At 41.9% G+C, this 12,370-nt stretch overlaps 1 protein-coding gene across 2 annotated transcripts in view; it reads left to right on the top strand.

The window, feature by feature from the left end:
- The first annotated feature begins 2,330 nt into the window (after window positions 1-2,330).
- The window catches only part of LOC105017764 (neuropilin-1a), a 42,844-nt gene continuing 32,804 nt past the window's right edge, over window positions 2,331-12,370 (top strand). For both annotated transcript variants that reach the window (XM_010882642.4, XM_010882650.5), the window contains exons 1-2: window positions 2,331-2,989; window positions 3,576-3,750. In XM_010882642.4, coding sequence (XP_010880944.2) covers window positions 2,923-2,989; window positions 3,576-3,750 — 242 coding nt within the window. In that variant the 5' untranslated portion in view covers window positions 2,331-2,922. The remainder of the gene's footprint in view (window positions 2,990-3,575; window positions 3,751-12,370) is intronic.

Here is a 12,370-nt window from a genome sequence, read left to right on the forward strand (position 1 = left end):
ACCCAATAGAAAATCTTTGGAGGGAGCTGAAAGTCCATATTGCCCAGTGACAGCCCCAAAACCTGAAAGATCTGGAGGTCTGTATGGAGGAGTGGGCCAAAATCCCTGCTGCAGTGTGTGCCAACCTGGTCAAGAACTACAGGAAACGTATGATCTCTGTAATTGCAAACAAAGGTTTCTGTACCAAATATTAAGTTCTGCTTTTTTGATCTATCAAATACTTATGTCATGCAATAAAATGCAAATTAATTACTTAAAAATCATACAATGTGATTTTCTGGATTTTTGTTTTAGATTCCATCATTCACATTCCATTCATTCTACATGCTTTGTTAGTGGGAAAACCTGCAAAATCGGCAGTGTATCAAATACTTGTTTTCCCCACTGTATTTCTTAATTCTTACTACGTAGATGTTGTGTGCCATGTCACAATAATTTTATTGTGCAGGATGACGCTGTGTTATTTCTGTGCATTATTCCTGTGCATTTGATAAATAAACTTTGAACTAGTCAGGGAGGCCAACAACAAGAGGCTTATGGCAGCTCTAAAGGAGTTATAGTCTTCCACAGCCGAGCTGGGAGACACTGTGAATACTGCAATAAAATCCTGGGTGCTTCACACAAGTGCCCTTTGTGAGAGAGTGACAAGAAGAAAGTCTTTGTTGGAAAAAAACTAAAAAGAATTCTGAGATCAAGGGGAAGAAGATAGTATTTTTGGCCTCAATGCTAAGCACTCTGTGTGGCACAAGTATGACACCACAAATCATCCTGAGAACATCATCCCTATGGGAGCAACATGATATGGGGATGTTTCTCTGCGACAAGCCATAGAACATTTGAGAAGACAGAGAGCAAAATGGATTCCGGAAGGTACAGATATATTGGGACTAGGAACTTTGGATTAATTTTACAGCAGGACAATGACCCCAAACATACAACCAAAGCCCCACTGGAGAGGCTTAAAAATAAGAAGGTATTTGAGTGAAATTTACCTTTTTGTAATACAATTTTCTCTTTAAAATCATGGACTTACAAGGGGGTGAACAATGCTCAGGTAGGTGGTACGTGTAACATTAGCATGAAGGGCAGGACCCAAGGTTTCCCAGCAGAACATTGACCAAAGCATCACACTGCCTCCGCCGACATACCTCCTTCCCATAGGGCATCCTGGTGCCATGTGTTCTCCAGGCAAGCGACGCACACGCAACCAGTTATCCACGTGATGTAAAAGGAAACATGATTTATCAGACCAGGCCACCTTCTTCCATTGCTCCACGGTCCAGTTCTGATGCTCACATGCCCATTGTAGGCGCTTTCAGCTGACTGCATGGGCTCCCTGACTGGTCTGCAGCTATGCAGCCCCATACGCATAAACTGTGATGCGCTGTGTGTTCTGACACTTTTGTATCAGTAACAGCATTAACTTTTTCAGCTATTTGAGCTACAGTAGCTTGCCTGTTGGATCAGACCACACGGGCCAGCATTCGCTCCCCAGGTGCATCAATGAGCTTTGGCCGCCCATGACCCTGTCGCAGGTTCACCTCTTTTCCTTCCTTGGACCACTTTTGATAGGTAATGACCACTGCAGACCAGGAACACCACACAAGGGCTGCAGTTTTGGAGATGCTCTGACCTAGTCGTCTAGCCATCACAATTTGGCCCTGGTCGAAGTCGCTCAGATCCTTACACTAGCCCATTTTTCCTGCTTCTAACACATAAACTTTGAGGGCAGAATGTTCACTGGCTGCCTAATAAATCCCACCCACTGACAGGTGCCATGATAATGAGGTTATTAGTGTTATTCACTTCACCGGTCAGTGGTCATAATGTTATGGCTGATGGATATATATATATAAACATACAGCAGTGTGCTGATGATTGAGTTACTTTCTTGCTCAATCTCCTCCAGAGATTCAAAGGAGGATCTGACTGAGATGATAACCTACTTGTGGATCTACAAGGTTTCATTTAAGTATAATGCAGTACAATGTCAGGGACATTCTTAAGCATTCTTCAGCGTTTGAAATTAGAAATAAATTGCCTTACACATAGCAAAATATTACTCTTTCAATTCAGGAAGAGTTTAGCATTTGCAAAGACCCATCGGAAAAAAAGCATAATGTCATGCGCAAGGGAACATTTCTCTTAAATGTTTATATATAAATACATATATTTATATATAATTAAAAAAAATAGTACATTTTAAACACAAGATTGTAAGAGTCTGCATAGGTTTAAGTCAATTGTCAAATGAATGGTAGAACCTTGTGTTCGCGGTAGCCTACGTTCCTCCCTTCCAATCACTCCAGCGCTCTGCGTAGTGTGCGAGCGGGTGGTAGTGAGTCGCGTCTTGGAGCTGGAATTTGGGGAGTGGAAATACCACTGTTACTTTTACAGTTGGCGTAAAGTCGAATGAGAGTGACTTCGCTGACATTCTACTGTGCTGGTCAGTCAGTGCGCGTCGCGAAAGGAAGCACGGTCAAGAGACAGCGGAATTGGGGAAACATACGTATGTTAGCTAATGCCAGTTAATTTTAGACGGGGCAGTGAGTGTATGTTATTGAATCCTGTAAGTTTTTGATCCACTTTTGATAGCCTTCAAATTTCTGTTATCGATGATTACCTGTCGGGGAATTTAAGAAGACTGGATTTTCTAAATCAACACTTGTTTTCTCCGTTTGGATTATTGTTATATTTTTTTTTTGCTGGGAAATGTCAAATACTTATTCTGCGAGAGAAACACGAATTTCGGAGGAGAGAGGAAACCGTTGTTGAATAATAACACATGACGCTGCTTGCGACCTGAAACACACAAAATAAATTGATTGGACAATTGTTCTTTATCACTGCACACTATAACAAGGTGGAAATAGCAAGGATTTGTTTTGCTTTTTACCGACGTCTGTATTTTACAGTCCAATTATGTATTGTGGATTAATACTGTTCTTTTCAACCCAACTCATCTTTGTGGCTTCATTGACTCAAAGTGGTAAGTGTGGACTGGTAAAATGAAATATTCTCTAACAGTAGCCTAATAAAAAGCCTAAATTTCCTCGATATGTCATCAATACTCACCTGTTTTCGGCACGTCTACTGAGGTGTATCTAGGCTGGTAGCCTGCAGGGGTTTGATGGCCGCATCTGTAGCTCTAGGCTCGTCTAAATCAATTCAAAGTTAGCCCATCCGAAACGACTCCGTTTTTTTGTAATTTATTCGTGGGTTGTCATTATTTGAATAGCAAAAAGGGAATTCATTATGCAGAATTCATTATTTTGTTCATGCAGATTATTCGTTCTAGGTAAGGATGTCTTCATACCGCTGTTACATACTATTCCTAGTAAAAAAAATGACATAAGGAGACCAGTTGTGGCTATTTCATATGCCCCATGTTGAAACAGTACAACAATTTGTTTTAACGTCGCCTGGTTAATAATTTCCACTGAGGATTGAGGGTTATAAATGTTTTCTAAATGAATTATCGTTTTTTACAAGACAGCCTTCACATCACCCTGTTGTTTTTGTTTATTTATGTGTATATTCCTTTTTATTTACAATCTTTCGGTTTTGGTTTGCAGGCCAATGTGGAGATAACATTGTGATGACCAGTGCAAATTACCTCACCTCACCTGGCTATCCAATGTCATACTTTCCATCCCAACACTGTATGTGGGTTATATCAGCTCCAGATCCGAGCCAGAAGATACTCATCAACTTCAACCCTCATTTTGATCTGGAGGACAGAGAGTGCAAGTAAGTAAAGCGCTCTTGCTGATTGTGGTGTGAAACTCTGCCACCTATTGGTCAAGACAGGAACAATATGTTTAATAGATGTTTCAGTTCCTCTCCGGGGCCAGAAGTATCACAGTCGCTTAGTGTTGAGCGAGGATTAGGTCACTCATTTCCATGCCATTTTATTTTAGTGTAAAAACTGATTCTTAATGACTACTAGTATGAGACTAAATCCGATTATTAAAAATGACTAATGGTTATCAGTTTGATGGTTTTGCTTCAATCTGATGATGTGTTTTATTTCAAAATGTTGTCTACAATATTATTAAGTCAATTATACAATTCACATTTGGCTTGGCTGTGGAAGAATATATGCTTGTACCTTTCTTGATTTGGGCTAATAATTAATTATTAATTATATTACACATACAAAATAGGTCTCACATGAGGCGCACACACGCATACACACTCAACACCTCAGGGTATGCATTCCCACAAAAGCCCATATGTTCACAGTCTCCCGTAAATAACCTTATTTCTGTTATGGTCCTTCTGTCTTTTTAATGCTCCATAAACTATGTGTAAATCACTGGCTCTCTGACTTGCGCTGTCTCGCAGATGAGGGTCTTACCTACTATTGGATACGGTTTCACCACCAAGGGACCTATAAAATGTTAGCATTCTGACATAGTATATTGGATAATCAACTGTACTGGGAAAGTTGCTGTTCCATGATTGGACTTTCCTCACTTCTAACATGGGATGTAGGCATTCTCTAAATTGTCTAGGTTTTGCATCACAGGAGTTTCTTAGCCTGTTTTTTTTACTGTGAGATGTTTACTGTAATATTTGCAGTAATATATTTGCAATAATGCTAAATGCTTTTTCCTCTCATCAACACAGACTGCGAACTCCAAAACATGATATTTCAGGATTATCTTTAAAACTATGATGAAGGCAGTTCCAGCCCATTGCCTTTCCTACCTTTCCAAATGTTTCTCCACTGTCTTATCTTAAACAATGGAAATAAAACGGGTGCGACAGCCTCATTAAAAAAAAGCATAAGAATGGGGTCTATCTTCCGGAATGTACCGGGAGGGAGACGGATGTCGTTCCCCTGCTGTTAAAATTCCCTGTCAGCTCCAGCATGTGTAGTGAAATGTCTCACTAACTGACATTCATTTTCTGAACTGAATTCTTTCCTTATCAGATAGAATGTCAGGGTGTGCTGCAGTTCATGGCTGCTAAAATAGTGCAGTACTTTTGGCCAGAGCCCTAGTAGAAAATAGGGCATTATGTAAGGAATAAGGTTTCAACACTTATTTCACTCCTCTGGTTTAATTTCCCTTCAAGCAGAGTACTAGCAACAAGACAAAATATAATATATTTTAAGCAGCTGTGAGGATCTTTATATATTTGTGTGACTGTTGTTTCATGTGGTCCTCAGAATCAAAGCGATAGAGAGAAAGGAGAGCGAGAGCGAGAAAGAAAAAGAGAGAAAGAGAGAGACAGACAGAGAGAAGCAGAGAAAGGTTAGAGGATGGAGGTTTCCTGGAGAAATGCTGCGTGAAACTCCAGTCTTGGTTTAAATAACATCATTAAGGCTTTGTGTACAGATGCATTCAGGTTGATTTAATGTGCCACCTTGGCCAAAGTGGAGCAGCATCAAAAATACATCCCAGATTGCATCAAAAATCTTCTACATCCCAGATTGCAATACGTTCCCTGTCTGGCGACGATAACTAACCATTATCCTTATGTGCCCTAATGAAAGGTAATGAAAAATGTTGGAAATAGGTTGCACTTAGACCAGCATCTCTGTGCCTGACCAAAAACAAGCATCTCATGCTTTCACAAAAATAGCTTGACCCATAAAAATGATTTCCACAGAAACTGGACCTGTCAAGATTCATTATATTATAGATTTTCTTTTTTTTAAGCTTTTTGAACTTTTTGATCCTCAAGCGTGCAACCATGACCATTGTATTTATTTATGGTATTGTGTTAATGCATCTTCTTAGGAGATGGATAAGAAAGAATGAGGTTCAGAAATAACATTCTTGGTATGTTGGTAGCACCGTTTGCTAATGAGTTGGAAAGCTTGCTGGTGCGAATCCCTGGCAATGTGCAGATCAAAATTGATCTTGCTAAATTGGTGTCCCAACGACAATCCCTGAGCATTAAACCAGAACGTGACCTTGTGATCCTTCCAACCATGGGTTTGGATGATGAATATGACAGTCCTATGGGGGGTTAAGAAATGTAAAAGGCTGGAGAAAAAAGGTCTGGAGTTCGCTGTGACTATGGGCACACACTTGTACTGCACATTCTCCCAGCACTAATCCCAATCGAGACCATGCATATGCAAAGACATAGAACCACTCATACGCCTTGTCAGAGCAGAGACTGGGCTACGCTGGCTAGAGAGAAAGGGATGGATGGGAGAAAGGAGGCAGGGAGAGCAAGGGAGAGAGGGGGAGAGGAGGCAGGGAGAGAAAGGCAGAGAGGGGGAGAGGAGGCAGGGAGAGCAAGGGAGAGAGGGGGAGAGGAGGCAGGGAGAGCAAGGCAGAGAGGGGGAGAGGAGGCAGGGAGAGCAAGGGAGAGAGGAGGAGAGGAGGCAGGGAGAGCAAGGGAGAGAGGGGGAGAGGAGGCAGGGAGAGCAAGGGAGAGAGGGGGAGAGGAGGCAGGGAGAGCAAGGGAGAGAGGGGGAGAGGAGGCAGGGAGAGCAAGGCAGAGAGGGGGAGAGGAGGCAGGGAGAGCAAGGCAGAGAGGGGGAGAGGCATGTCAATCAAATCTCTAGTAATATGGTGGCAGAATGGATCAACAGTCTCCTTGTGTGCTGAAACATTCAGCACACACCATACACTGGTACAGGACATAGCTAACAGGGATATGAAAAAAGCCCTGCACAAACAATTCTATAAATTATTCATTATATGTTTTCATGGAGGAGTATTCATGAATCATACTATAATTTTGGAAAGGATAAAGGTGATTTATGTTGAGGCGGGGCATTTTAAGGGGAGGATAGATGCATCATCTAGGAGAAGATTACATCAACATAGCCTGTATTGCCCAATCAGCCTTTTTCATTTGGGTTTGGTCGAGTGTGTCAACACCTGGACTGTTTGTTTTACCTCAAGCTGTTCAATGGAACAGCTCTTTTCAACCACCTGTCTTCCATCAGTGTATTATTTGAAGCAACGTTATTCTTTTGCTGTTTGACTTCTAAAGAAGTAAAAGGCTCGGCACCATTGGCACACGCACTTAATACTTTGAAGTTGACAGCGTTCTTTAATCTTATGGTGACCGATACTAAACATATTAAAGCCTGAGAATGTCCGTTTTTTGTTTGTTGTACATAGAATTCTGACGTTAATACATAGTTGGCCCTTCAGAATGTCTTTACAAGATTGTCTGGTAACATGTTATAACTATAGTATAATATATTCATAATTTAGTAATAATTACTCCATTCAAAATACATTAAATTAAAGTCCTTATAAACTATTAGTCAGTCATTACAGTAAGTATTTTTGTGTGGCCTCATCTTAAGTGTGGAGTATTTATACTTTTGAATTACTTTTTAATATCTTCTGTGACCAGAGTACAGTGTTTTGTGTAATAAAAGATGGATGTGCTATTGGTAGACATTCCAGCAGGACCAGATGTTCCTTAAGATTTTAAAGCAGCAATAAAAACATTCACTAGTTAAACAATAAACACACCAGATGTTGAAGGAATTATATAGAACATGTTAATCACAAAAACCCATGTTAAATGTTGCTTGCAAACTTGTCAACTTCTCAAATGCAAGTTAATCAGGTGAATCAAATGGGATGTGCTTCACATGCGACGGACTGTTTCTCTCGTGGCTATTTTTTTTTTAATTCATTCACTACTAGTGATATTTGGTTGAGGTAGGTTCTGTCAATAAACCGTATGTCTTTCATGGACCTTCTAGGAAAAGTAGTTGCTGCTATTGGCAGTAGCTAACAAGGAGCAGCAGTATTTGGTTATTTGAATGTACCAGGATTGGGCAAAGCCACTCTGCTTTTTTCGAAACTGCTCTTCCAACCAGGATGTGGTTCAACTTGTCTCAGGGTATACAGACATATCTGACAACCTCTGTTAGCTTTACAGTGGTCCCCCTGTCTTCCAGTCCACTTGTCGGCTAGGCAAGTCTTGAACCTAGTCTGTGGTAGTGAGCTTGGTACTATGAAAAAACACAATTTCTTAGCTTTATGCAACCATATCCTAATTACCCCTTTTACCCAATATTGTAGTTCTGGGTTTATAGGAGATTGACTGCAGTTCGGAGACTGACTGCATATTTCTTATTTTACTCAGCATACTATCGTGTCACACCACGCTGGTTCAATTGCCTGGCTATTTTGCAATAACTTGTTTACTATATTATTTAAATATGCTCAGTATTTTGTGCTTACTGTCCATTGATAGGTTGTAGAGGCCCAAATGGTACTCTATTCCCTATGTAGTCCAGCACTTTTGACCTGGGCCTATAGACAAGTAGTGTCTTATTTTTAAGGCCATGTATGGAATGGGATCCCCCACTGGGCAGGAATGGTTTGGTGAAGGACACGACTGATTGGCTCAGAGTGGCCAGTGTTCATTCCCACTGCCACCCACGGCTGTACTGTCATGTTGCTCACCCAGATAAAAGACTTGGGTTAGATAGGCGGCTTGTCTTGGGTGTCATACAGCCACAGGCCAGTAAGCAGGTTGACCTCTCTGACATGACCTCTGGAGCGGACCTCTGTATTTCTTCATGTCTGCCCTGAGGCTCTTGCGTCTTTCCTCTCTGTTCCCCTTTTTCTTGTCTTCATTTTTTTGTCATGACTTTCCATTACCCAGTGAACTTTCTGTAACACTCATCCGTTTTGGTCAATGTCCATAACCTCCTCTCTCTCATTATCTCTCTCTCTCCCTCTCTCTCTTTCTGGTTTGTTAGCTGAATGTATGTTTAACTATACATAACCTATGTCCTTCCTTTTTAGCATAAAATGCACAACAAGCAATGTTCTTTACTGACCCATTTCTGAACCCTGTGAGAACCATTTGAAGGTGCGTGATCAGTTGCATGCCAAATTGACTATATCCGTTCTTAAACTAAATCATTCATGGAGGACCTTTTAAGGGTTCTTCAGACTGATAATATAGAGGAACCCCTAAAAGGCTCTGCGGAACCTGTTTCAAAATGTACATAAAAGAACCCCTTTTACTGGTTCCTCTTTTCAAAGGATATTTTTGGGTCGATATACCAGGGGGATGTTCTTAAATGGTTCTTTGAGGAACCTTTAAAAGTAGTTCTTGTAAAAACCTTGTATGTTTGCACTTAAATAACTTCTAGTGCTACTGTGATGTATCTTCCAATAACCATTTCTTTTTAGAATAATGGCATCTCCATGGCCCCTGGTCAAAAGCAGGAATGCACTGCTTAGATTTGAGACATTATTAATTCTAAGGCTTCCTCCAGAGAATAAAAAATGTCCTCGCTAAATAAATAAGTGCTAACTCTACTATAACCATGCATTTTAGAAATTGTGTCTTTATTTCACAAGCCTTTTGTCAGGATGGTTTAGATGTTTTTTTCTAAACAACTGTGGTCCCTCAACCTTTGCTTGCACCACACGAAACACTACAGCTCTGGTCCAAATTGCAACGTTTTTCCAATACAGTGCACTAGTTTCGTGGGCTCTCATCAAAAGTAGTGCACATTATTGGTGCCAATCGGGACGGAACGCCGTGTGCGTTCTGTTTACCCACACGCAGACAATGGATAGAAAATGTGCTCTTCAGTCATCTTCAGTCTATAGTGCACTTCAGTAATCAGGGCTTCAGAGGCCCTTTGCCTCCTCAGCGATCAGCGGCCTCAAGTGCTGCACAGACAAATGAAAACACATGTCAGATTACAGCCTTAACGAGCAGATTAATGAGGACAGAGTTTAGACAAAACTCAGATTCAGAGCTGTGGTGCAATTTCGCAGCTGCTGTCCCTCCCTGGATTTACAGAAAAGAAAGCACCGATTTCCAGATGTCTTTAGGACCCAAATTAAAAGTACTGTGTATCAGACCTGGGTTTAAGGACTATTTGAAAACAGTTAACAGAATTTATCAGGGACTGATTAACCTTATCTGGCTTAAACAAACCAATAGACAAGAATGATGACAACAACACAAGCCGGCTCACTAGAAACTCCAGGCAATCTACAGCAATCGAGGCATATGAACAATTTTAAATAGTGTTTGAACCCAGGACTTCTGTTTGGAGGATGTTTGTACAGTGCCTCTCACAGGGTTCATTGTGAATAGTCAGATTGTCCTGTTTTCGTGTCAACCTTTCAGATACCATGGTGATGTGTCTGTGCTAACAACAACCACGGGACACAGAACCAACATCTACAAATAGTGCAGAAGTTCCTTTCCGGGGGAGATCATGTGATAATAGCTTTAGGTGATTCCAGAAAGGGTCAGGAATCAGTTTCGGAATGTAGGGAGACCTCTCCTCGCTGGGGTCAGCGCCTTGAAGGGGTCAAAGGTGAACCAGACTGTCAGTGTCCTTGGTTTAAGGGAAGATGTCCCGGTGGACTGTATCACCTCTGCGTGGCGGGGTGGGCTTCTGAAACTGCGGCCTATTCCATACATAGTGCACTACTTTTGACCAAAGCCTATGGTGTTCACTATACAGGGGGGAAAAGGGCGTCGTTCCAGACAGACAGGAAGTCCATCCTCTGGGGTTAGGGGAGCCACTCAGCAGGGTTCCTGGTGGACAATATCTCTCTATAGCGAGGGGCACGGAGGAATGCCCTGTATCTGGTCCCAACACAACAGGCCCTCAGGCAGACCCTCCAATCTGTCTGGACCCATAAAGCAGCACTGTTTACAGGGGAGGACCGCAGACATCTTTGATAGGAGACTGCTGTGGCTCCTTCTCATTTCCACTGGGGTGGAGCTGGAGATCAGACTGGCGTCCCAAATGGCGCCCTATATAGTGCACTACATTAGAACCCTTTGGACAATAAACAAAGTAGTCCAAACTATCAGATTCCCGCCCCCCCGGGTCACTCGAAGGCTTGTATTTAGGAAGGATCATAGAACTCTATTTCAGCAATTCAGGTCCCCATAGAAATGTTAAACTTGTTTCCCAAATGTTAGAAGTCTTTCACCGCTGATGGCGTTCTGTCCATTCAGGCACACTTCTGTATGGAAAGAGATCAGGCAGTCAGCTGAACTATACAGCTGTACTCTAGAAATAAGTTATTCTGTGGTCTGACTGGAGTGGGGCAGGTCCGGGCACTCCCGGTTTGTGAACTCAGGAATGGTTATGCTTTTCTGGGGTAGAGAAATATACTCCTACGTAGCTCAGTTGGTAGAGCATGTTGCTTAAAACCCCAGGGCTGTGCGTTAGATTCCCGCATGGGCCCGGGATGTTTGCCTTCGCCGCTGTATGCTGCTCTTGATAAGAGCGCTAAACATAAATATATTATTGCCTTCAAGATAATAGACTAAATATTATGAAACGTCGGGATGAAACGTTAACGCCTTCCGTAATGGTGTTGTTATGTTCTGATCAGGCAAAAAAAAGTATAAATAAACACTGATCATCATCAGGATTCTGGTCACCATGGTTCTCCTCCAATCAAACACCACAGACTGTTCCAAAGGGAAGGTAACAGTCACAGTCTGTTCCTATCCTCCCGTCTGTCACTTTGTGTTAGCGCATCCCAAACGACACCCTATTCCCCACGAAGTTAGGTTTTCACCAGAGCCTTTATGGGCCCTGTTCACCAGATGATAGGTTGTTGTTTAGGACGACTGTACTGAGCGGGCTGGAGGTTGAAATGGCCAGGAGAGGTTGAGAGGAGGTTAAGGGGGTTTTAGTGAGGGCGAGTTAATTAACGTCATATGTTTTGAAGAAGTGAGTGCCGACTTTATTAGGTATCTAAGCTCGGGCCCAGCTGGTTAGGGGAGATCAACATGTCCATTTCACTAATATTTAAACCATGTTAAAACTTGCCACAGTGACAATGTGTTGAATGCTTATGCTAAACTCACTTGTTTGTGAGGAACAGTGGACGGCGTTGTCCTCTGACAAAGCGGCCTTCTCCTCTGGAGTCTCTGGGGTATATAAAAGTGTCCTTTCTCTGTATTTTGGGAACAGCCATTAGATGTTTTTTTTAACTGAAGGGGGTTTTGCTAAAGGCAGTAATGCGTGTAGGGATTATCATTTTCAATTTTTTTCCTGGTTCAGAGGTATAAGCTGCTGCCCAATGTGTAGTGTTGGTTTGAATCCCCATATGTTTTTTCCACTGTCTTTTTCATATGCCTAAACCATATATATATATATATATATATATATATATATGTATGTACTGTTTTGCCATTCCATTCAGGCCAGCATATGAGCCGTCCTTCACCCAGCTGTCTCGTGTTGGTAGACTCCTCCGCCAGATCTGTAAAATAACATTCTGCTCAACACATCGTTCGCAGACACCCAGAAGGTGATCTGCGCGTGGGTGACATTCATCATGCGTATCCTTCAGTGAGTCAGTTATCCGCTGTGTGACTCAGAAAAACACTAAGAGCAATTGATCCAGTGGACCAGAGATCCTCACCCGTG

The sequence above is a fragment of the Esox lucius genome, chromosome 3, assembly GCF_011004845.1.
Source record: "Esox lucius isolate fEsoLuc1 chromosome 3, fEsoLuc1.pri, whole genome shotgun sequence".
Lineage (NCBI taxonomy): Eukaryota > Metazoa > Chordata > Actinopteri > Esociformes > Esocidae > Esox > Esox lucius.